We start from the raw sequence: 24,723 nt of genomic DNA, 5'->3' as shown, positions 1-24,723 counted from the left end.
GTTGCAGTGGGGTGGTGTTTCTTTAAGCTTGACAAACCTGAAAGGCCAAATACCTCTCAGATGAAGTCAGATGAAATGCTGGTGTGTACATGGGCAAGAATGCCTGGTGTTTTTATGCTTAAACTCTTATAAGGACCACAGCCTGATCATCTCTGTGCGATTATCAACTTGCATCTAGACATTTTCATTGTCTTAAGGGACTGAAATAATGGTTTACATTTTGATACTCCCACATGTAAATATATGACTTGGATAGAAGATTAGAAGGGACTTTTTGGCTTAGATATGTCTGGAGGGAGTTTAATAAAAACTAAAGCTATAAACCACAGGTTGCAAATTCAGGTAACTACAGGGGCCAGGCAGGTGATGGAAATGAGTGTCAAACCTGGTGGGAGGCATGTCAAGCTGGGCAGTTGAGTGACAGTTGAATTAGACAGCTCCTCTGTTGCTCGAGCCCATTATCACCATGGAAGCACTCAGGCTAAGTGTGGCCAGTGAGCCTGTTTTTCAAAAGAAGCAGAAGTCAGGCTTTCTCTGCAGAAGAAAATCCCATATTTTATAATATATTGGCCAAAAAATTAAAAAAAAAAATTCTTGGCTATGTTGCAGTTTGTGGCATCTCATTTCCCCATCCAAGGATTGAACCTGGACCCCTGGCAGTAATAGCAGCGAGTCCTAAGCTCTGGACCACCAGGCAATTCCCTAAAAAATTTTTAATAACTTGGACGCCAAACAAAGCCCATGTATGGACAGCATTCAGGACAGCAGTGTGCAGCCTCTGCTCTAATCATTGTCTGATCTTGTAGCCCCCAAATAATTTAGCCAGCCTTCAGATATGAAGTTCTTGACCATTTATTAGGATACATCTTGTGTTTCATGATCTATAACAAAGGTTTTAGAGTAGCAAGGTTTGTCACTGATTTGCTTTTCACTGTGTGTATTGAGGCAGATTTGGGGTTGTCCCTATAATGTTATCATGTTTTTAAAGGAGAAGAAAAGGTGGCATGACATCAAGCTTGCCAGAATTGCAGAGGACAGGGCTTTATTTAGTTGTACCGAACTGGGGGTGTTGATACATTGGTTTTGGGACTCAGTGATGTGTGACATAGACCAGGAGATTGCGTTTAGATTGTACCCAGGATCTTCATCTGCGCTGATATCATGTCAAAAGGAAACCTAAAATGCCCTGTATGTCGGACTTTGTTTTTCAGGAGCCGAGGAGTGCTCCACCAGTTTTCAGGAACCGAGACTAACAAAATCTGGCCCTATGTTTACACGCTTTTCTCGAACAAGATCACACCTGTTCAGTCCAAAGAAGCCTACTGAGCCTGCGCAGTGGAAGAACCAGGAAGATATGGTCATTTGTTCAACTGTATGTGTAGTGTTGGTGCCATGCCCCAGTTAGCAGCTAGCTGAGATAGCTTGCAGTGTCTTTTCTAGTTTAAATGGTGAACAGACATGAAAACTAATGAATAGAATGAGTTAATGACGAGGCTCTTCTCTGCCTTTCTAAAAGAGGGGCCACCTACACATGTTTAAGATGTCCCTGCACATGTCTCAAGTTCTTTATAAGAAAGGAAGCAACACAGGCTGGATTCCAAGCGGTGTATCACCCAAGCTCTAGTTGATTTTCCACAGCCAGGTTGTTACCATAATAGCTTTTTCACACATGACGGTGGTGCTCCCTGGCTCTCCCCAGCCCCTAAAGGCTGTTGAAACATAGCACCAGGAGGCCTGAGAATGCCAGGGGCTCTAGCTGCCTTTGTCCCTGCTTCTCTGGCATGTGCCCTCCTGGTGACAGTGGGATTGAAACAGTAGCTCTCAGTGATTGCTTCTCTGGCCTTGAGTGACTGTCCACAGTTCACTTTTTCCTGTTAGGAATGACGCCTTCTCTGTATCCGTGCTCCATTGAATCTCTTTTTCATACATCCTAGAATGAAAGGACTTGGCTTCTACTACTTTTATTAGACATCTGTTTTCTCCCTCCCTAGACTATTAAGTAATATTGTTCCTGCTTTTATCCCTCTCAAATTCCTGTCTGAGAGCTGAGAGCTGGGGGACGACGTTCAGTCTCTCTATGCACCAGGAGCTGAACCGCGTGGAGGGTCTACTTAAACTGTTCGTCTGACTCTCATGAGTTGACACCGCTCCTTTCTTTTATTGTGGCAAAATAAAACCCTAAGAGTCTTTGGGGAACTCTCAAAAACTGGGAAATATTCACCTCCATAAATGTTAAAAGATTGTATCTTATGTATAGAAGTAAATAAGACCATATGGAATTACTGGACTGAAAGAATAGTTTAGCTTATAATGAAGACAAAAAAATATATATTTTGAAAATGCTGCTAAATATTGATGCTGACAGTGTTTTTCTCGTGTGAGTGACTCAAGCATATTATAAATAGTTGGTAAAGGGAATGGAGCCTGTGGGGTCAAGGGAAATGTTGCACTACCTGTGCCTAGACTCATGATGACAGCTTTATGATTATGGGATTTGATAAAATTGTAATTTTTTATTCTATTCCAAAGATGCTTTCTATAGGATGGCCATTAAGTCTAGAAATATAGATCACACTATTTTGTCATTCATTAGAATGTAGCATCAATAAACCATTTATTAAGGATTTGCCTCGTTTCCAGACTTGGTGGCCACTAATGCTCGCCCTCCTCTGGGAAAGACAATGAAATTTATTCCTGTTGCCTTAAAAATAGATATCCTCTTCATGCATCGTGATTGTACCAGCGAGGGTCCTTTAGTATTTCCAGGAGTGACTTCTGTCTAACTCTTGATACTGCTGAGAAAACAAAAGCCTTTCAGCATAGGTGATGTTGGAACACATTATTTATTTTCTGAAGATGTCACAGTGAATTTCCAGTCATTCACTGACCCATGGATTCTGAATGGTAGCCATGCATCTTCTCTACAAATACTGCCCCTACTCTGGCCAGTCCCTCTCGCTTTGTCCCTTCATGTGAATGTTCTTTGGCTACCTTAGTGGAAACACAGACCAGTTTCCTCCTCATCCTCTGAATCCAAGTGAAGTAAGATTATTTACTTTCTAGGTTTATGCAGTTAAAATGCCCAGTTCAGATTTGTGAAACATCGGTGCATGATAGTGACTTTTGAAAAGAGTTGTGTTTGAATGCCAGTTGATGGGGATAGGGTAAAAACCAGACATGCAGATACAGCTCAGGTTTCCAGGGGAACCAGGCATAGAGAAAAACAAGTCTTATTTGAGAAAAATTGCACAATTTAGAGTAGTTTTGCCATGGAGACAATTTCCATAAAGTAGGAAAAGTAGAAAGTTAAGGTTATTATAGGGATCATTCAGGAGAGGAAAGTGTGTGCTTTTTTGGAAGCAGAAAAATCTTCAAAACTTTCCTCCCTTCTGTTGATGTTTAGCAGATGCTCCAGTGTAATCATGGCCTTTGGAGTTTTGGGAAGAAGTATGGGAAATGGCATAGGTGATCCCTGACTCAATACTCTGCTCCTTCATCCTCCCCTCCCTTCTCCCTTCCAGCAAAATAGACACTTAAAGCCAGTGTCAGTGTTGCTCAATGCCTCTCAATAGTGTGTGCTATTTCTGAGGTTGCCCGCAGTAGAGGGCAGTCACCTTTGCTGGGTGAGACCATAATGAAAGCCAAACACTGTTCCCACGGGCTTTTGAAAGATGATGCTTGTTTGATGATGTTCGATAGCCTAAAAAAAATGTTTCTGGTTTTCTTCAACAAAGTCTAGCTTTTCCTTCAATGATTTTACACTAAAATAAATAAAATTTTCTTGAAAATATTTTGACCAAGATAAAATTAAAGGGACCTATTTAGTTTTCCTTCTACTGCCACACGTGAGGTTCCATCAAAGCTAGGCACAAAGAGTAGTTTGGGTGGTTTCTAAAATTCTTACATATCCCCTCCTTCTCTGATTCTAGCCAGCTCTGCGTTCATTTTGCTTTCTCTTATCCCCACCAGCTTCCTGCTTATTGAGAACTTGAAAACACTGCTGTGTTTCATATACTCTAACACTAAAGCAAGCATATAATAGGTACCATATATTGAAGGCCTGCTGAGTGTCATATGTGTACAGTTTTAGGACATTTGCAAACATCTCATTTAATCTTGCCAGCATCCTTTGAGACAGGCATGATCCCATGCTTATAAACAAAGCGAGGGTCGGCAGAGTAAAGCATCGTGCCCTGGCTTCTCCCAACGCGCAGTGTAGACACACTTGAACGCAGGCTTCCTGGCTCTGCTCCTAGATGTTGACTACCTGCATCCTGTCCCAAGCAACACAGGGCTCTGAGCTTGCTTGTATTTCCAAGTGGCCTCACATCCAGAATGGCAGGGTTCACTCTGGTGACATCCACCTCTGTGTGAGAGTGTTCCTTTTCCTTTTTCCCTTTTGCTTAAGCAAAGGAAGCTGCTAGAGGAGAGTCTGAGCCCTTGATCATCCATAACTGCTCACTTATAAGTAAATTGAGGACTTCCCTGGTAAAGAATCTACCTGCTTTGTGGGAGACCTGGGTTCGATCTCTGGGTTGGGAAGATTCCCTGGAGAAGGGAACGGCTACCCACTCCAGTATTCTGGCCTGGAGAATTCCATGGACTATATAGTCCACGGGGGTCGCAAAGAGTGGGACATGACTGAGCGACTTTTACTTTTGTACATAAGTAAAATGAAAGGCTGTCAAAGTAGGCCTGGCTTGGGTCCAGGCTACTCTGTGGCAGCAGCAAGCTCATGGTCCTCCTTTGTTCTCTCAGTGTCCATGGTTTTGTGTCCCTGAAAGGACCCTGATGCTTGCGCCACCCCAGCCACTGTGCTCACACACTCCCCTAGACTCCTGGGAGCCCCCCAGACACTATTCAATACTTTGTTTCCCTGACATCAGAACAGATGACTGCCTTGCCTCCACCCCCAAACAAGGCCCCCATAGTAACTGATCTTTCCTACAGTGCTAGCTGGTGAGCAGGTGGTGATTGAGCTCCTAATCCAGGGTCATCCTAGACTGCAATGTCATCCTCCCTGTGTGACGTTGCATCATTAACATCGTCCTGAAGGCCAAGCCCACGTCTTTGCCTGCCCTCTGATGTGGTGGCGCTGCTTATCACTCACAATTCTGGCAGGAATGGCTTCCCACCTCACCTGCCTTCTCCAGGGTGACTCTCAATACCTTCCGATAGCTCAGCTCACATGAGCTCCAGCTTCATCCAGGGTGTGCCCCTCTCTTTGGTAGGGAAGGGGAAAAGGAAAGACTAGGCACAGGCAATGGAGGATTCTTGGGAAGCAGGTGATGCTGTGGCCTTTCCTGCCATTTCTAGGTTGAGTTTTTTTCTTTTCTGGCCATACCATGAAGCATGCAGAACTTACCCAACCAGGAATCGAACCTGTGCCCTCTGAAGTGGAAGTGCGGAGTCTTAACCACTGGACTGCCAGGGAAGCCCTATAGGTTGTTGACAGGATAAACTTTGATAGAAAGATGCCTATGTAAACCCATAAATAGAGTCTTTATACTTTTTAAATCACTGGAAACTGAGTTCAGTATCTGATTTCGGTTATTTGTTTAAAGAAGTTTTAACTACCCGCTTGTGGTGTGTGTTGGGAGCAGGAAGGGAGGGAGAAGTCTTTGCTTAAATCATAAAGACAGCAAATTTCCAAGTATGTTCAGGTATCAAAAGGGCTTGGTAGTCACTGTTTATTGGTGCTATGTGCACTCCATCCATTATCTAGTTAAATCCTCAACAATTAGCCTAAGTAATAGTATTATCTCAATTATCTTGCCTCCTTGTGTTTTAAAACTGAAATGCTCGTTTACTTAACCTTTTCCTATATGGGGATTAATCAGGAAATTCAAAAAGGCTTTTTAAATATGTTTCTCTAGTTTGAGCTCCCTATTCTCATGGATAGGTAAAACAATGTATTTGCTCCCACCTGGAATCTTTGCTTTTGGCTCTAGTGCCAAGACAGGAAGTGGGCATCAGCGGGTCCTGGCGGTAGCCGCACACTGCATATGCAGAGGACGGTGTTTCGTCTGTCCTCTGCTGGGTCACGGGATGTCTGGAGGCATTCATATCTACCTGATGGATTTCATGTGTTGCTTTTCACTTAATAGACAATATCTTTTCTTGCTGCAGTAATTTTGCCAGAAAGGCAATTCATAAGATAGAGTCATGTCTATAGTATGAATTGTGTTCTATTCCCCTCCATCTTCAGCAACTTCCTTGTCTGTTCGGTGTTTCAGAAGAGGAACCCAGTAACAGACGCCTTTTAATGTGGGAATGTGGTCTGGTCATAAGGTCCCTTTCCTTATATAACTGACCCAGTCTGGTTTGCAGATGCAACGTGTGCAAGACCCAGATGACGGGGAACTGTGAAGCCATATTTCAACTGTGAGGAAAATTTGCTTCCTGCGTCTGTTGAGACATAATTACAGTTGCTGATAAATGCCATACCTTATCTTTCTTTTAACAAATTGCACAGTTCTTGCCAAAATAAATGTCATTATCTGTATGCTTCAGGAAATTCCCTAAATTGGTGTGTGTGAGTGAGTGTGAGAGAAAGAAAGGTAGTGTGTGTTTTGGGAAGGGTAGTGTTGGATATATTCATTCCTTCTTGGGTGATAATTAGGCTATTCTAGAAAGCACAGTGTCATTCTTGAAATAAAAGATTTCCTGTTTAAACACATGTCAAAAGAGCATTGCACCTTGAAGATTCTCACTGGGGTTGATGTGTCTAATATCACTTCATGAAACCTTTCTCTTGAGACAGAAATGTGCTAAATAAGGACAAAGTTTTGTGTTTCATTTAGAGAAGAATAAAGGGAAGAAAAATGAAAACTCAATCTTTATGTCAGCTCCAAGGTGTCAGGGCATAGAGGGCTTTCCTAGTTTTATGAGAATTTGTACTACTGATTTTTATAGATTCTTGTTTTTGAGATGAGTAGATCTTGGGAAATTGTTGCATTACAATGGCATTTCACTGTGATTCCTCTCAAGCTCAAATCAGTTCTCTAACCTAATGACAACTTGCCTCTGGTTTACTCTCCTGTGAAATGTCAGCTCCATTTTCCCAGAAGTTGTGTGTTTACGATGAGTCAGTGCTTTTCCTCAGTGTGAAAGTTATCAGCCCTCTTGATTTTGGTGTATGTGCTTAATTCAAAGTATCTAAACCTGTAGTCTAATCTGTACATGCTCTGTTAATTGTGTTATTGATGATTTTATCTGGCTTGAAGATTGATTCAAACTTTTTAATTTGATAGAAATAAAGTTTTTTCTGCTTATAACTAGTGAATTCATTTAACATTTCTATATAGCCTTTTATACTTGGCAGTACACACCTTCACAAATGCTCTCATTTATGCCACTCTGCAACCTTCCCATTATCAACAGTGTTTTCTCCACTTTGAAGATGGGGAAAACAGAGAATGTAGTGTTCCCTGGATAATGTGATAGTTGGTGGCAGAGCAAGACCCCAAATCCAAGATTTATGACCCCCCCAGTCTCATTTTCTGCTACACTATGTTGCCTCACTTTGTTTACCTTCAAACTCCTTTATTTTACAGTACTTTACTTTTTACCTATTTCCATGGACATTCTTTATTTTTGAAGTAACTGGATGATGTAAGTAGATCCTATCCTACAGGTAAGGAGACTGGATCAGAGTGCCTGACTCTAAGGTCATCCCGTCCAGGCTTACTCAACAGTAAGCAGTAGTCCAGCAGACCTCCCTGGTGGGAGCTTGAGGTATAGAGGAAACAGAGCCTCTGAAGGAGAGTCTTCCTGTGACAGGGACAGGGGCACATGCCCTGGCTTCTCCCAACCTCTCCCACTCCTATCTCCTGCAGGGACTTTCCGTTAGCTGAAGTCAGACGCCAGCTGACACAGCAACTTGTTCTCCAGGCTTCCGTGTCCCTGAAAGGTGAACTGGACCTAATGGCAATGTGTGACATTATTTTAAAGTTCAAACCATTCACTTTTTAGGAGGATTTTATATCTTGGTCTCATTGGCTTAACATTTGGGTATATAATATGCTTTAACCACTAGAGGTAAGCAGAAATGAAGGTGTTGCTTCTGAGTAGAAGCCTTAGGACCAGAGGATGGGTACCTATCTCTCCATCTGCATTGAAACTTGGCAGCTTTATGGGGCTTTTCTTTTACCTGAATCCTAAAGTGAAGAAGCAGAGGCATTACTTTGCCAACAAATGTCCATCTAGTCAAGGCTATGGTTTTTCCAGTAGTCATGTATGGATGTGAGAGTTGGACTATAAAGAAAGCTGAGCACTAAAGAATTGATGCTTTTGAACTCTGGTGTTGGAGAAGACTTTTGAGAGTCCCTTGGACTGCAAGGGGATCCAACCAGTCCACCCTAAAGGAGATCAGTCCTGAGTATTCATTGGAAGGACTAATGTTGAAGCTGAAACTCCAATACTTTGGCCACCTGATGTGAAGAGCTGACTCATTGGAAAAGACGTTGATTCTGGGAAAGATTGAAGGTGGGAGGAGAAGGGGATGACAGAGGATGAAATGGTTGGATGGTATCACCGACTCAATTGATGTGATTTTGGGTAAACTGGGAGTCGGCAACGGACATGGAGGCCTCGCATACTGCAGTCATGGGGTTGCAAAGAGTCGGACACGACTGAGCAACTGAACTGAACTGAAAGTGAAGATGTGGAGCAGGGATGTGGCCAGTCCATGATGGATGGGTAGTATGCATGAAAAACAAACCTTTGGTTTTATAAGCCACTAAGATTTGGGTGGAGCTGGTATCACAGCTTGATTTAACCCAAGCTGACTGATAGAAATGGGTCCAAGATGAGTATGTCATTCAGTTCCAACTTTCACTTCTCTAATACTATTAGGCTCTGGGGCTGCAAAGATGAGTAAGACCCAGTTTTTGTCCTTGACTTCCTTACAATTTCCTGGAGGGGATGGACATATGATTAAATAACTCTTTATGTAACTGTTGGAGTTAAATCACTGGATTATACTTGAAAGAACACAGAGGGAGTGACTCTTGGCTAACCAAGCAGAGAAGGAGAGCTAATATTTGAGTTGAGTGATGCAGGAAAAGAGGGAACCCAGGCCAAGGGAATGGGATGTATATAAAAATACAAGTACATATGCCAGATGGATGCCAAAACCGTGTGAGGCAGGACTGGGGAGACAAAGATAAGACCAACTTGAATTGGGAAGTTGTATTGACCTGGTCTCAAAATTCACAGCAGACTTTACACTGAGAAGAGACTCATCCGATTTGCATGATGTAATTGTACTACAGGTCTGAACTAAGATGTGATAGTAGAGTTCAGAAAAGGGGTGGTTGTATTATATTTTTCTGGGAGGGGAGCCACTGTGTGAAATCTTGGCAATTTAAACTTTTTAAAAACACTGCACAGGCTGAAGAGCATATCTGTTTAAGCTGATATGAGACTTCTGGATGAGAAGAATACAGGAGGTAGAAAAGAGGGTCTTAGTGGCTGGATGTCCATGAAGTGAGGGGGTAGCGTATACAAGGACAAAGGGGTATGGAGGAGAGGATTTATAATTTTGATGACCAAATAAAATCTTATTTATATAGAATTCTGATGTATCAGAGAACATTACCTGTTTAAATAACTTGAGGTTTTTTCCCCAGTGTTCAATTTGATTTAATTTTCCCCATATTCATTTCAGCCAGTGAATATTTGAGCAACTAATAATTAAATGAAAACCATGCCCATACTTGAGGAAACCTACCTAAACTAGATACGTTGTATATGTATTTTATATATGTGCATATTTTATATGTGCATATAAATATATGTATTATGTAGGCACTTAGTTGTGTCCAACTCATTTGTGACCCTACTAGGCTCCTCTGTCCATGGGATTTTCCAGGCAAGAGTACTGGAGTGGGTTGCCATTCCTACTCCAGGGGATCTTCCCAACCCAGGGATTGAATCCCTGACCCCTGCATTGACAGGTGGACTCTTTACTGTTGAGTCACCATGGAAGCACACGCACACACACACACGTACACACACACATGTACATGTATATGTAAATATTATATGTGTGTACATATATGCATGTATAACAGAAGATTGCAGTTACTGAAGATAGACCCTGGTGTCACACAATGGGCCAGGCATTGTACACCAGTTATAGATGATGAACCTCAGGATTAGGGAACGGAAGACTTCAACTCCAGTGCTCACATATGATTATTCAGCTGACTCTCACTAGCCAAAGATCCAGAGAGACCTAAAAATTTATACATGTTGACATTTATCAATTGAAGTTAGATGGTGAGGACTCTGAAGATGACAGTTGCCTAAGTCTTAACCCTTTCTCTATATCTTCCCCAAACTATACAGATCAAGGAAAGCAAATAAAATCACAATTAACTCACTACATAACACAATTATATCTACCACATAACCAGTTAAGGGCCCTGCAGTCAAGGCTCCTTTGGCCTTGGGCAGGACTTGCAAGAGTCAGGGTGGAGAGCCTTGCCACTTGGGAGTGACTAGGACCTGAGCAGTGTTGAGTCTTTCCTGTGGCCAGCTTTTCTCCCAGCCAGGATCCTAGCATCAGTCCCCTTACAAGGAAGAAAGAGCTCCCATGGAGGGATTAAATCTTCTATCCCATCAGGAGTTGCCATCTTGCACCCTCCATTCTAAGTCTATGCACCCTGAGAAAGTGATTTCCTGTCAAGGAAGAATCGGGGATACAAAAAGGAATGGTCTGTCCAGATTAGTCAAGACGGATCAGTCATTCTCTTCACAGTAATGGCCCCAACACACTGACCACCCTAGATCCACTGACTGTGTTATATTACATCAACCACCCTGGGTCCAACAGTAGGGGAGAAGAGGGTACAGGCTAGCATTCCTTAAAGACCTGAACGAATCATCTGTATTTCATCTGTATTAAACTGTTATGTTCCCCCTGTATTAAGGCAGTGTGCTGTGCTTAGTTGCTCAGTTGGGTCCGACTCTGCGACCTCACAGACTGTATGTAGCCTGCCAGGTACCTCTGTCAACCAGGATTCTCCAGGCTAGAATACTGGAATGGGTTGCCATGCCCTCCTCCAGGGGATCTTCCCAACCCAGGGATTGAACCTGTGTGTCTTGCATTGCAGGTGGATTCTTCACCATCTGAGCCACCAGGGAAGCCCATATTAAGCCAATAAAGCAACTCAATTTAGTGCTCCTGAAAACCTTGGGCTTCCCAGGTGGCACTAATGGTAAAGAACCTGCCTGTCAATGCAGGAGACATAAGAGACGCAGGTTCAATCTTTGGTTTGGGAAGATCTCCTGGAGGAAGCATGGCAATCCTCTCCAGTATTCTTACCTGGAGAATCCCATGGACAGAGGAGCCTGGCAGGGTATAGTCCATAGGGTTGCAGAGTTGGGCATGACTGAAGTGACTTTGCATGCATGCATACATGCAAACATAACCTAAAAATTTATGCCTGTTGGCGTTTATCAATTGAAGTTAGATGGTGAGGACTCTTTGAAGATGACAGTTGCCTAAGTCTTACCCTTTCTATATATCTTCCCCAAACTATACAGATCAAGGAAAGCAAATAAAATCACAATTAACTCACTACATAACACACTTATATCTACTACATAACCAGAAAACAAACTCTTATTGTATTTGAGTGGAGAAATATCTCTAATTAAGAGCACTGCCTATGGAGCCCATTTGAAAATGGAGAGTGAGGCTGGGATTATTTGGAAAAAGAGTGCAGTGACATTTAGAAAGTCCCAACACTAAGTGGAAAAATACTGAGAAGAGCCATGCTGGATTAGGGCTCTCACTAATGGGGGAAGATAGAGTCTAATAAACATGTGTATAAAAGTGCAGCTTCTGGGAGAAAACAAGGAACTCAGAAGGAGGATACATCTCTTGGAGATACAGTAACAAGTGGGAAAAATAAAGAAGTTAGTAGAAATTACAGTTTCTAGAGAAATGAGAGTTTCATTAAATCTAATCATCCTAAACTCTCCTTAATCCTCCTCCCCTATCCTCCAAAAGGCTAGTCATTAAAGAAACTGTATTTCACTGTACCAACTGAAGAGGGCACTCTTGAACTGAGAAACTAGTAAGTCACTCATCCTTCAACCCTATCCATGGAAACATCTGGTCCAGGAAAATCCAAAAGTCTTGAAAATCCGAATGTCTTGAAAATGAACAGGTGAAAGCAGCCAATATCCACAGAAAGTTAGTTTCAAAAGGGAATCAATTGAGAATCAAAATTCTTCAGCTGATGAAAGCATTCAAGGCCCAATCTAAAAGCAGAAGCTGTAGCACAACACTCCAACCTGAATCAAATATTGTTAGACAAGCCATAAAAGATATGAAAAAACATCACAAATCAGTAATCCATAAATGCAGATGAGCAGTGGGCACAAAGCAAAAAGGTGTGAAGTAAGAATTGACTGAACACAGAAAAGAAAGTGAATGAAATGACCACCATCTCCAAAATTAGGACTAAATTACAAGATGCACGAGAAGGAATAGATTCATCAAAGTACACAAAGGAGATGTGGGAAAGTGAGATGAAGATTTCCAAGACAATGAAACAAAATAAGAAAAAGTAAGACACTCAGAAAAAAAAAAAATAGCTATAGCAGTCTGACAAAGAAGATCGAATATACCTGTAACGGAGTCTGTAAAGAAGAAAAAAAATAAAGCCAACATTTAAAGCTGTAATGCAATAAAAACTTACCAATAAATAAGCAAACCCTGAATCTATATATTGAAAGGGGTATTGTATGTTGAAAGTTACACTGTGGAATTTTGAAAATTGACTCAGAATAGTCAATGTTAAGACATACTCTTTATGTGTTTGGTTGTGCTGGGCCTTCGTTGCTGCAGGGGCTTTCTGTAGTTGCTGTGAGGGGGCTCCTCTCTAGTTGTGGTGCTCGGGCTTCTCACTGCAGTGGCTTCTCTCGTTGCGGAGCTCGGGCTCTAGAGCGCAGTCTCAATAGTTGTGGCTCATGGGCTTAATTACTCCTCGGCATGTGGGATCTTCTAGGATCAGGGATCAAACCTGTGTTTACTGCATGAATGGGCAGATTCTTTACCACGGAGCCACCAGAAAAGCCTAAGACATATTCTTATATGTCCAGAAAAACGCCTCTAAACTTTAAGTCAAAAAGACTGAGTGATTCATTTTACAAATCAAACCAACAATTGAGTAATATTTTCAGGGAAACAAAGTGTGAGCCAAGGATTTTGTATCTAGCCAAGCTCATTTTCAGTTATTAAGCAAATGTGGCAAAAAAGAAAAAAAGGGTATAGTTGTTGACTCTGGGTGAAAGGCATCAGGAGTAGTATTCTTTTAACTTTTATTTAGTTGGGAAATACTTTAATTACTAAGTTGCTACATTAAAAAAAAAGTTTTAAAATGTATTTACTGTTTTGAATATTTATTGATTTCTTAATTTCTTCCTCTCCCCAGCCCCTGGTAACCACTCATCTACTTTCTGTCTATGAATTTGACTATTCTGGGCATTCATTGTAAATGGAACCGTGTAAGAGGCCTTTTTATGCCTGGCTTTTTTATTTAGCTTTTTTTTTTTTTTTTTTTTTTAGGTTCATCCATGTTGTAGCGTGAATCAGTGCTTAATTCTTTTTTTTGTGGGGGAAAGTATTCTATTAATATAGGATGTACCACATTTTGTTTATTCATCACTTGGGTAGTTTTCATGTTTTGGTTATAAAGAACAATGCTGCAACAAACACTTGTGTATAAGTTTTTGTGTGGATCGATGTTTTCAATTCACTTGGTTATATATTAATACTTAAGAATTAAGTTACTAGGGCATATGGTAATCCTATGTTTAACTTTTTAACGAATGGCCAAAGTGTTTTCGAAGGTGAGAATTTTACATTCTCACCAGCAGTGCATTCCAATGGGTTCCAATTTCTTCATGCTCTTACCAACATTTGCTATTGTGTCTTTTCCATGTTACTCTTTCCATATATCTATCTCACCCTCTTCTCCCCTCTCCCCATGTCCATAAGTCTATTCTCTATGTCTGTTTCTCCATTGCTGCTAAGTCGCTCCAGTTGTGGCCGACCCTGCGTGACCGAATAGACTGCAGCCCACCAGGCTCCCCAGTCCCTGGGATTCTCCAGGCAAGAACACTGGAGTGGGTTGCCATTTCCTTCTCCAATGCATGAAAGTGAAAAGTGAAAGTGACGTCGCTCAGTCATGTCCGACTCTTAGCGACCCCATGGACTGCAGCCCACCAGGCTCCTCCATCCACCGGATTTTCCAGGCAAGAGTACTGGAGTGGGGTGCCATTGCCTTCTCCATTGCTTCCCTGTAAATAAATTCTTCAGTACCATTTTTCTAGATTCTGTATATGTGCATTCAAATACGGTATTTCTCTTTCTCTTCCTGATTCACTTCACTCTGTATAATAGGTTCTAGGTTCATCCACCTCATCAGAACTAACTCAAATGCATTCCTTTTTATGGCTGAGTAATATTCCCTTGTGTATATGTAGCACAACTTTTTTATCCATTCATCTGCTGATGGACATCTTGGTTGCTTCTATGTTCTAGCTATTGTAAATAGTGCTGCAATGAACAATGGGATACATGTGTCCTTTTCAATTTTGGTTTCCTCAGGGTATATGTCAAGGAATGGGATTGCTGGGTCAAATGGTGGTTTTATTCCTAGTTTTTAAAGGAATCTCCATACCATCTTCCATAGTGGCTGTATCAATTTACATTCCCACCAACAGTGCAAGAATGTTCATTTCTCTGCACCATCTCCAGCATTTATTTTTTGTAGACTATTTGATGGCCATTCTGACTAGTGTGAGGTGATATCTCATTGTGGTTTTGATTTGCATTTCTCTAATACTGATGTTGAGCATCTTTTCATGGGTTTGTTAGCCATCTGTATGGCTTCTTTGGAGAAATGTCTGTTTAGATTTTTTTCCCACTTTTTGATTGGGTTGTTTATTTTTCTGGCATTGAGTTGTATGAGCTGCTTGTATATTTTGGAAATTAATCCTTTGTCAGTTGTTTCATTTGATATTATTTTTTCCCATTCTGAGGGTTGTCTTTTCACCTTGCTTATAGTTTCCTTTGCTGTGCAAAAGCTTTTCAGTTTAATCAGGTCCCACTTGTTTACATTTGTTTTTATTTCCATTACTCTAGGAGGTGGGTCATAAAGGATCTTGTTTTGATTTATGCTACTGAGTGTTCTGCCTATGTTTTCCTCCTAAGAGTTTTATAGTTTCTATTCTTACATTTCAGAGAAGGCAATGGCACCCCACTACAGTACTCTTGCCTGGAAAATCCCATGGACGGAGGAGCCTGGTAGGCTGCAGTCCACGGGGTTGCTAGGAGTCGGACAGGACTGAGCAACTTCACTTTCACTTTTCACTTTCATGCACTGGAGAAGGAAATGGCAACCCACTCCAGTGTTCTTGCCTGGAGAATCCCAGGAACGGGGGAGCCTGGAGGGCTGCCATCTATGGGGTCACACAGAGTCGGACACGACTGAAGTGACTTAGCATAGCATAGCATATTCTTACATTTAGGTCTTTAATCCAGTTTGAGTTTATCTTTGGGCATAATGTTAGGAAGTGTTCTAATTTCATTCTTCTACATATAGCTGTCCAGTTTTCCCAGCACCATTTATTGAAGAGGTTGTCTTTGCCCTATTGTATATTCCCGCCTCCTTTGTAAAAAATAAGGTACCCATAGGTACATGGATTTATTTCTGGGCTTTCTATCTTGTTCCATTGGTCTATATTTCTGTTTTTGTGCCAGTACTGTACTGTCTTGATGCCTGTAGCTTTGTAGTATAATCTAAAGTCAGGAAGGCTGATTCCTCCAGCTCCATTCTTCTTTCTCAAGACTGCTTTGGCTATTCGGGGTCTTTTGTGTTTCCATATGAATTGTGAAATTTTTTGTTTCAGTTCTGTGAAAAATACCATTGGTAATTTGATAGGGGTCACATTAAATCTGTGGATTGTGTTTGGTAGCATAGTCATTTTCACAATATTGATTCTTCCTACCCAGGAACATGGAATATCTCTCCATCTGTTTATGTCATCTTTGGTTTCTTTCATTAGTGTCTTATAATTTTCTGTGTATAGTTCTTTTGTCTCTTTAGGTAAGTTTAGTCCTAGATATTTAATTCTTTTTGTTTGCAATGGTGAATGGGATTGATTCTTTAATTTCTCTTTCTGATTTTTCATTGTTAGTATATAGAAATGCAAGTGATTTCTGTGTATTGATTTTGTATCCTGCAACTTTGCTAAATTCACTGATTAGCTCTAGTAATTTTCTGATACTATCTTTAGGGTTTTCTATGTACAGTATCATGTCATCTGCAAACAGTGAGAGCTTTACTTCTTCTTTTCTGATCTGTATTCATTTTATTTCTTTTTCTTCTCCGATTGTGGTAGTTAGGACTTCCAAAACTATTTTGAATAATAATGGTGAAAGTGGACACCCTTGTCTTGTTTCTGATCTTAGGGGGAATGCTTTCAGTTTTTCACCATTGAGAATAATGTTTGCCATAGGCTTATCATATATGGCCTTTACTGTGTTGAGGTAGGTTCCTTCTATGCCCATTTTTTGAAGGGTTTTATTCATAAATGGGTACTGAATTTTGTCAAAGACTTTTTCTGAATCTTCTGAGATTATCATATGACTTTTACCTTTCAATTTGTTAATATGGTGTATCACATTGATTGATTTGCGTTCATTGGAGAATCCTTGCAGTCCTGGAATAAACTCAACTTGATCATGGTGTATGAGCTTTTTGACGTGTTGCTGAATTCTGTTTGCTAAAATTTTGTTGAGGATTTTTGTATCTATGTTCTTCAGTGATATTAGCCTGTAGTTTTCATTTTTTGTGTTGTCTTTTTCTGGTTTTGGTACCAGGGTGATGGTGGCATCATAGAATGAGTTTGGAAGTGTTCCTTCCTCTGTAATTTTCTGAAAGAATTTTAGAAGGATAGGCATTAGCTCTTCTCTAAATGCTTGTTAGAATTCTCCTGTGAAGTCATTTGGTCCTGGACTTTTGTTTCTTGGGAGATTTTTGATCACAGCTTCAATTTCAGTACTTGTAATTGGGTTGTTCATAATTTCTATCTCTTCCTGGTTTAGTCTTGGAAGTTTGAACTTTTCTAAGAACCTGTCCATTTCTTCCAGGTTATCCATTTTATTGCACTAGAGTTGTTCATTATAGTCTCTTCTATTCCTTTGTATTTCTGCATTGTCTGTTGTAACCTCTCCTTTTTCATTTCTAATTTTGTTGAAATGATTCTTCTCTCTTTTTTTCTTGATGAGTCTGGCTGAAGGTTTGTCAATTTTGTTTATCTTCTCAAAGAACCAGCTTTTAGTTTTATTAATCTTTACTATTGTTTCTTTCATTTCTTTTTCATTTATGTCTGCTCAGATCTTTCTAATTTCTTTCCTTCTATTAATTTTTGTTTTTTTTTTCTTCTTTTTCCAGTTGTTTTAGGTGTAAAGTTAGGTTGTCTATTTGATGTTTTTCTTGTTTCTTGAGGTAGGATTGTATTGCTATAAAATTCCCTCTTAGAACTGCTTTTGCTGCATCCTATAGGTTTTGAGTTGTTGTGTTTTCATTGTAATTTGTTTCTAGAAATTTTTTGATTTCCCTTTTGATTTCTTTAGTAACCTGTTGGTTGTTTAGAAACATGCTGTTTAATCTTCATGTATTTCTTACAGTTGTTTTTTTTTTTCTTTTCCTATAATTGATATCTAGTCTCATAACATTGTGGTCAGAGAAGATGCTTGATATGATTTCAATTTTCTTAAATTTATTGAGGTTTGATTTGGGACCCAAGATGTGGTCTATCCTGGAGAATGTTCCATGTGCACTTGAGAAGAAGGTATATTCTTCTGCATTTGGATGGAAATGTCCTGAAGATATCAATGAGATCCATCTCATCTAATGTATCACTTAAGACATGTGTTTCCTTATTAATTTTCTGTTTTGATGATCTGTCCGTTGGTGTGAGTGGGGTGTTAGAGTCTCCTACTCTTATTGTGTTACTGTCAATCTCTCCTTTTATGTCTGTCTTATGTACTGAGGTGCTCCTATGTTGGGTGCATAGATAGTTACAATTGTTGTCTCCCTCTTGGATTGATCTCTTGATCATTATGTAGTGTCCTTCCTTATCTCTTGTAATATTCTTTATTATAAGGTCTATTTTGTATGATAGGAGGATTGCTACTCCAGCATTCTTTTGCTTCCCATTTGCATGGAATATATTTTCCCATCCTCTCACTTTCAGTCTATATGTGTCTTTAGGTCTGAAGTGGGTTTCTTATAGACAGCATATATATTGGTCTTGTTTTTGTATCCATTCAGCCAGTCTGTGTCTTTTGGTTGGAGGATTTAATCCATTTACAATGAAAGTAATTATTGATATATATGTTCCTATTGCCATTTTCTTAACTATTTGGGGTTGATTTTGTAGATCTTTTTTCTTCTCCTGTGTTTCTTGCCTGTATAAGTCCCTTTAAGATTTGTTGTAAAGCTGATTTGGTGGTACTGAATTCTCTTAACTTTGGCTTGTCCAAAAAGCTTTTTATTTCTCCATCAATTTTGAATGAGATCCTTGCTGGGTACAGTAATCTTGGTTGTAGATTTTTCCTTTTCAGTACTTTAAATATATCCTGTCATTCCCTTCTGGCCTGCAGAGTTTCTGCTGAAAGATCAGCTGTTAAGCATATGGGGTTTCCCTTGTATATTACTTGTTGCTTCTCCCTTGCTGCTTTTAATATTCTTTCTTTGTGTTTAGTCTTTGTTAGTTTGATTAGTATGTGTCTTTGGCATGTTTCTCCTTGGATTTATCCTGTATGGGACTCTTTGTGCCTCTTAGACTTGATTGACTATTTCCTTTTCCATGTTGGGGAAATTTTCAACTATAGTCTCTTCAAAAATTTTCTCATACCCGTTCTTTTTCTCTTCTTCTTCTGGGACCCCTATAATTCAAATGTTGGTACGTTTGATATTGTCCCAGAGGTCTCTGAGACTATCCTCAGTTCTTTTCATTCTTTTTGCTTTATTCTGCTCTTCAAAAGTTATTTCTACTTTTTTGTCTTCCAGCTCACTGATTTGTTCTGCTTCAGATATTCTGCATTGATTCCTTCTAGAGTATTTTTAGTTTCAGTAGTTGTGTTGTTTGTCTCTGTACGTTTACTCTTTAATTCTTCTAGGTCTTTGTTAATTGATTCTTGCATTTTCTCCATTTTGTTTTCAAGGTTTTTGGTCATCTTTACTATCATTATTCTGATTTCTTTTTCAGGTAGTTTGCCTATTTCCTCTTCATTTATTTGGACTTTTGTGTTTATAGTTTGTTCCTTCATTTGTGTAGTATTTCTCTGTCTTTTTGTTATTTTTGTTAACTTATTGTTGTTGAGGTCTCCATTTCCCAGACTTCAGGGAAAGTTCAATTCTTTCCTTGAAGAAGGTTGAATTCTTTCTTCCTTTTTTTTTCTGCCCTCCTAAGGTTGGTCCAGTGGTTTGTGTAAGCTTGGTATAGGGTGAGATTTGTGCTGTGTTTGTTTGTTTTTCCTTTGATGGGCAAAGCTGAGTGAGGTGGTAATCATGTCTGCTGATGATTGGGTTTGTATTTTTGTTTTGTTTGTTGTTTAGTATCACCACAGGGTGTTACTGGTGGTTGGGTGATGCTGGGTCTTATATTCAGCTGGATTGCTTTGCATGAGTTCTCACTGTTTGATACTCCCTAGGGTTAGTTCTCTGATTGTCTGGGGTCTTGGAGCCAGTGCTCCCACTCCAAAGGCTCGAGACTTGATCTCTGGTCAGGAATGAAGATACCATAAGTGATTTGTTATGGCATTAAGTGATATTAAAACAAATATCCAAAGATGAGAAACCAAAGATGAACCCCAGGCAAATGGCAGTTACAAAATTAGGCAAATAATAATTAAAATAATGGAATATACACATATACATATATACCCATGAGCAGGGTCAAAACAGTCCAACAAAACTAAAGTACAGTAGATTGACCCAGCGAACAAAGGAAATAAAAAATTATATTTACCAGTTAAGAACAAAACTAACTAAAGCACAAACCAGAAAACAAAACTAAAGCAAGGTGGGGAATAAAGCCATGAAAATAAAACTAACAAATTGTTGAGTGGAAAGGAAAGAAAGAAAAGAAAGAGTAGTAGATCAGTTTAGTTCAGTTCACTTGCTCAGGCAGTCATGTCCAACTCTTTGCCACCCCATGGACTGCAGCACACCAGCCTTCCCTGCCTTTACCAACTCATGGAGCTTGCTCAAACTCATGTCCATCAAGTTGGTGATGACATCCAACCATCTCATCCTCTGTCATCCCCTTCTCCTTCTACCTTCAGTCTTTCCCAGCACCAGGGTATTTTCCAGGCTACGCATCAGGTAGCCAAAGTATTGGAGTTTCAGAACTGATTTCCTTTAGGATTGACTGGGTGGATCTCCTTGAAGTCCAAGAGACTCTCAAGAGTCTTCTCCAACACCACAGTTCAAAAGCATCAATTCTTCACCATTCAGCCTTCTTTATAGTCCAACTCTCATATCCATACATGACTACTGGAAAAACCATAGCATTGACTAGATGAACTTTTGTTGGCAAAATAATGGCTCTGCTTTTTAATATCCTATCTAGGTTGGTCATAGCTTTTCTTCCAAGGAGCAAGTTTCTTTTAATTTCATGGCTGCAGTCATCATCTGCAGTGATTTTGCAACCCAAGAAAATAAAGTTTCTCACTGTTTCCATTATTTCCCCAACTATTTGCCATGAAGTGATGGTACTGGATGCCATGATCTTCATTTTTTGAATGTTGAGTTTTAAGCCAACTTTTTCACTCTCCTCTTTAAGTTTCATCAAGAGGCTCTAATTTAGTTCATCTTTACTTTCTGCCATGAGGGTGGTATCATCTGCATATCTGAGGTTATTGATATTTCTCCCAGAGATCTTGAATCTAGCTTGTGCTTCATCTAGCCTGGCATTTTGCATGATGTACTCTGATATAAGTTAAATAAACAGGGTAACAATATACAGCCTTGACGTACTCCTTTCCCGATTTGGAATCAGTCTGTTCCATGTCCAGTTCTAACTGTTGCTTCTTGACCTGCATACAGATTTCTCAGGAGGCAGGTAAGGTGCTCTGGTATTACCATCTCTTTCAGAATTTTCCACAGTTTGTTGTGATCCACACAAAGTCTTTGGCATAGTCAATAAAGCAGAAGTAGATGTTTTTCTGGAACTCTCTTGCTTTTCGATGATCCAATGGATGTTGGCAATTTGATCTGTGGTTCCTCTGCTTTTTCTAAAGGCAGCTTGATCTGCCTTTTCTAAGTGCAGCCTGAACAACTGGAAATCACAGTTCACATACTGTTGAAGCCTGGCTTGGAGAATTTTGAGCATTACTTTGATAGCATGTGAGATGATTGCAATTGTGCGGTAGTTTGAATATTCTTTGGCACTGCCTTTCTTTGGGATTGGAATGAAAACTGATCTTTTCCAGTCCTGTGGCCACTGCTGAGTTTTCCAAATTTGCTGGCATATTGAGTGCAGCACTTTCACAGCATCATCTTTAGGATTTGAAATAGCTCAACTGGAATTCCATCACCTCCACTAGTTTTATTCATAGTGATGCTTCCTAAGTTCCACTTGACTTCACATTCCAGGATGACTGGCTCTTGGTGAGTGATCACACCATCATGGTAATCCGGTTCATGAAGATCTTTTTTGTATTGTTCTTCTGTGTATTCTTGCCACCTCTTCTTAATATCTTCTGCTTCTGTTAGGTCCATACAATTTCTGTCCTTTATTGTGCCCATCTTTTCATGAAATGTTCCCTTGGTATCTCGAATTTTTTTGAAGAAATCTTTAGTCTTTCCCATTCTATTATTTTCTTCTATTTATTTGCATTTATTACTTATCTCTCCTTGCTGTTCTTTGGAACTCTGCATTCAAATGGGTATATCTTTCCTTTTCTCCTTTGCTTTTAGCTTCTCTTTCTTTCTCAACTATTTGTAAGGTCTCCTCAGACAACCATGTTGCCTTTTTGCATTTCTTTTTCTTAGGGATGTTCTTTATCACTGCCTCTTATACAGTGTCACAAACCTCCATCCATAGTTCTTCAGGCACTCTGTCTATCAGGTCTAATCCCTTGAATCTATTTGTCATGTCCACTGTATAATCATAAGGGTTGATTTAGGTCATACTTGAATGGTCTAGTGGTTTTCCCTACTTTATTCAATTGAAGTCTGAGTTTAGTAATAAGAAGTTCATGATCTGAGCTATACTCAGCTCCTGGTCTTGTTGTATACAAAACTGCTGACTGTATACAGCTTCTCCTTCTTTGGCTGCAAAGAATATAATCAGTCTGATTTTGGTATTGACCATCTGGTGAAGTCTATGTGTAGAGTCTTCTCTTGTGTTGTTGGAAGAGTGTGTTTGCTATGACCAATGTGTTCTTTTGGCAAAACTGTGTTAGACTTTGCCCTACTTCATTTTGTACTCCAAGGCCAAATTTGCCTGTCACTCCAGGTATCTCTTGACTTCCTACTTTTTCATTCCAGTCCCCTATAATGAAAAGGACATCTTTTTGGGGTGTGAGTTCTAGAAGGTCTTGTAGGTCTTCATAGAACCATTCAATGTCAGCTTCTGCAGCATTACTGGTCAGAGCATAGACTTGGATTACTGAGATATTGAATGGTTTGCCTTGGAAATGAACAGAGATCATTCTGCCGTTTTTGAGATTGCATCCAAGTACTGCATTTTGGACTCTTCTGTTTACTGTGATGGCTACTCCATTTCTTCTAAGGGATTCCTGCCCACAGTAGTAGATATAATGGTCATCTGAGTTAAATTCACCCATTCCAGTCCATTTTATTTCACTGATTCCTAAAATGTTGATGTTAACTCTTGCCATCTCCTGTTTGACCACTTCCAATTTGCCTTGATTCATGGACCTGACATTCCAGGTTCCTATACAATATTGCTCTTACAACATCAGACTTTACTTCCATCATGAGTCACATCCACAACTGGGTGTCGTTTTTGCTTTGGCTCCATCTCTATTCTTTCTGGAGTTAGTTCTCCACTTATCTGCAGTAGCCTATTGGGCACCTACCGACCTGAGGAGTTCATCTTTCAGTGTCCTATCTTTTTGCCTTTTCATGCTGTTCATGGGGTTCTCAAGGGAAGCATACTGAAACTGTTTGCCATTCCCTTCTCCAGTGGACCAGGTTTTGTCAGAACTCTCCACCATGACTCATCCATCTTGGGTGGCCTTCCATGCATGGCTCATGGTTTCATTGAGTTAGACAAGGCTGTGTGATCAGTTTAGTTAGTTTTCTGTGATTGTGGTTTTCATTCTGTCTGCCCTTTGATGGATAAGGATAAGAGGCTTGTGGAAGCTTCTTTTGGGAGAGACTGACTGAGGGGGATACTGGGTCTTGTTCTGATAGGCCATGCTCAGTAAATCTTTAATCCAATTTTCTGTTGATGGCTGGGGCTGTGTTTCCACCCTGTTGTTTGACCTGAAGCCAGACTATGGTGGAGGTAATGAAGATAAAAAAGCAAAATGGCTGTCTGGGGAGGTCTTACAAATAGCTGTGAAAAGAAGAGAAGCAAAAAGCAGAGGAGAAAAGGAAAGATATAAACATCTGAATGCAGAGTTCCAAAGAATAGCAAGAAGAGATAAGAAAGCCTTCCTCAGCTGTCAATGCAAAGAAATAGAGAAAAACAACAGAATGGGAAAGACTAGAGATCTCTTCAAGAAAATTAGAGATACCAAGGGAACATTTCATGCAAAGATGGGCTCGATAAAGGACAGAAATGGTATGGACCTAACAGAAGCAGAAGATATTAAGAAGAGGTGGCAAGAATACACAGAAGAACTGTACAAAAAAGAGCTTCACGACCCAGATAATCACCATGGTGTGATCACTGACCTAGAGCCAGACATCCTGGAATGTGAAGTCAAGTGGGCCTTAGATAGCATCACTACGAACAAAGCTAGTGGAGGTGATGGAATTCCAGTTGAGCTATTTCAAATCCTGAAAGATGATGCTGTGAAAGTGCTGCACTCGATATGCCAGCAAATTTGGAAAACTCAGCAGTGGCCACAGGACTGGAAAAGGTCGGTTTTCATTCCAATCCCAAAGAAAGGCAATGCCAAAGAATGCTCAAACTACCGCACAACTGCACTCATCTCACATGCTAGAAAAGTAATGCTCAAAATTCTCCAAGCCAGGCTTCAGCAGTACGTGAACCGTGAACTTCCTGATGTTCAAGCTGGTTTTAGAAAAGGCAGAGGAACCAGAGATCAAATTGCCAACATCTGCTGGATCATGGAAAAAGCAAGAGAGTTCCAGAAAAACATCTATTTCTATTTTATTGACTATGCCAAAGCCTTTGACTGTGTGGATCACAATAAACTGTGGAAAATTCTGAAAGAGACGGGAATACCAGACCACCTGACCTGCCTCTTGAGAAATCTGTATGCAGGTCAGGAAGCAACAGTTAGAACTGGACATGGAACAACAGACTGGTTCCAAATAGGGAAAGGAGTCCGTCAAGGCTGTATATTGTCACCCTGCTTATTTAACTTCTATGCAGAGTACATCATGAGAAACGCTGGACTGGAAGAAACACAAACTGGAATCAAGATAGCCGGGAGAAATATCAATAACCTCAGATATGCAGATG

General features: G+C 40.2%; 1 protein-coding gene across 4 annotated transcripts in view; it reads left to right on the top strand.

Annotated features, from left to right (window-relative positions):
* Positions 1-2,624, top strand: part of AK4 (adenylate kinase 4) — a 160,383-nt gene extending 157,759 nt beyond the window's left edge. For all 4 annotated transcript variants that reach the window (XM_061411717.1, XM_061411715.1, XM_061411714.1 and 1 more), the window contains one exon: positions 1,212-2,624. In XM_061411717.1, coding sequence (XP_061267701.1) covers positions 1,212-1,326 — 115 coding nt within the window. In that variant the 3' untranslated portion in view covers positions 1,327-2,624. The remainder of the gene's footprint in view (positions 1-1,211) is intronic.
* Positions 2,625-24,723: the final 22,099 nt, after the last annotated feature.

Source organism: Bos javanicus, chromosome 3 (assembly GCF_032452875.1).
Source record: "Bos javanicus breed banteng chromosome 3, ARS-OSU_banteng_1.0, whole genome shotgun sequence".
In the NCBI taxonomy this organism is placed as follows: Eukaryota; Metazoa; Chordata; class Mammalia; order Artiodactyla; family Bovidae; genus Bos; species Bos javanicus.
The sequence above is the reverse complement of the archived record's forward strand: the minus strand, read 5'-3'. Positions and strand labels throughout refer to the sequence as shown.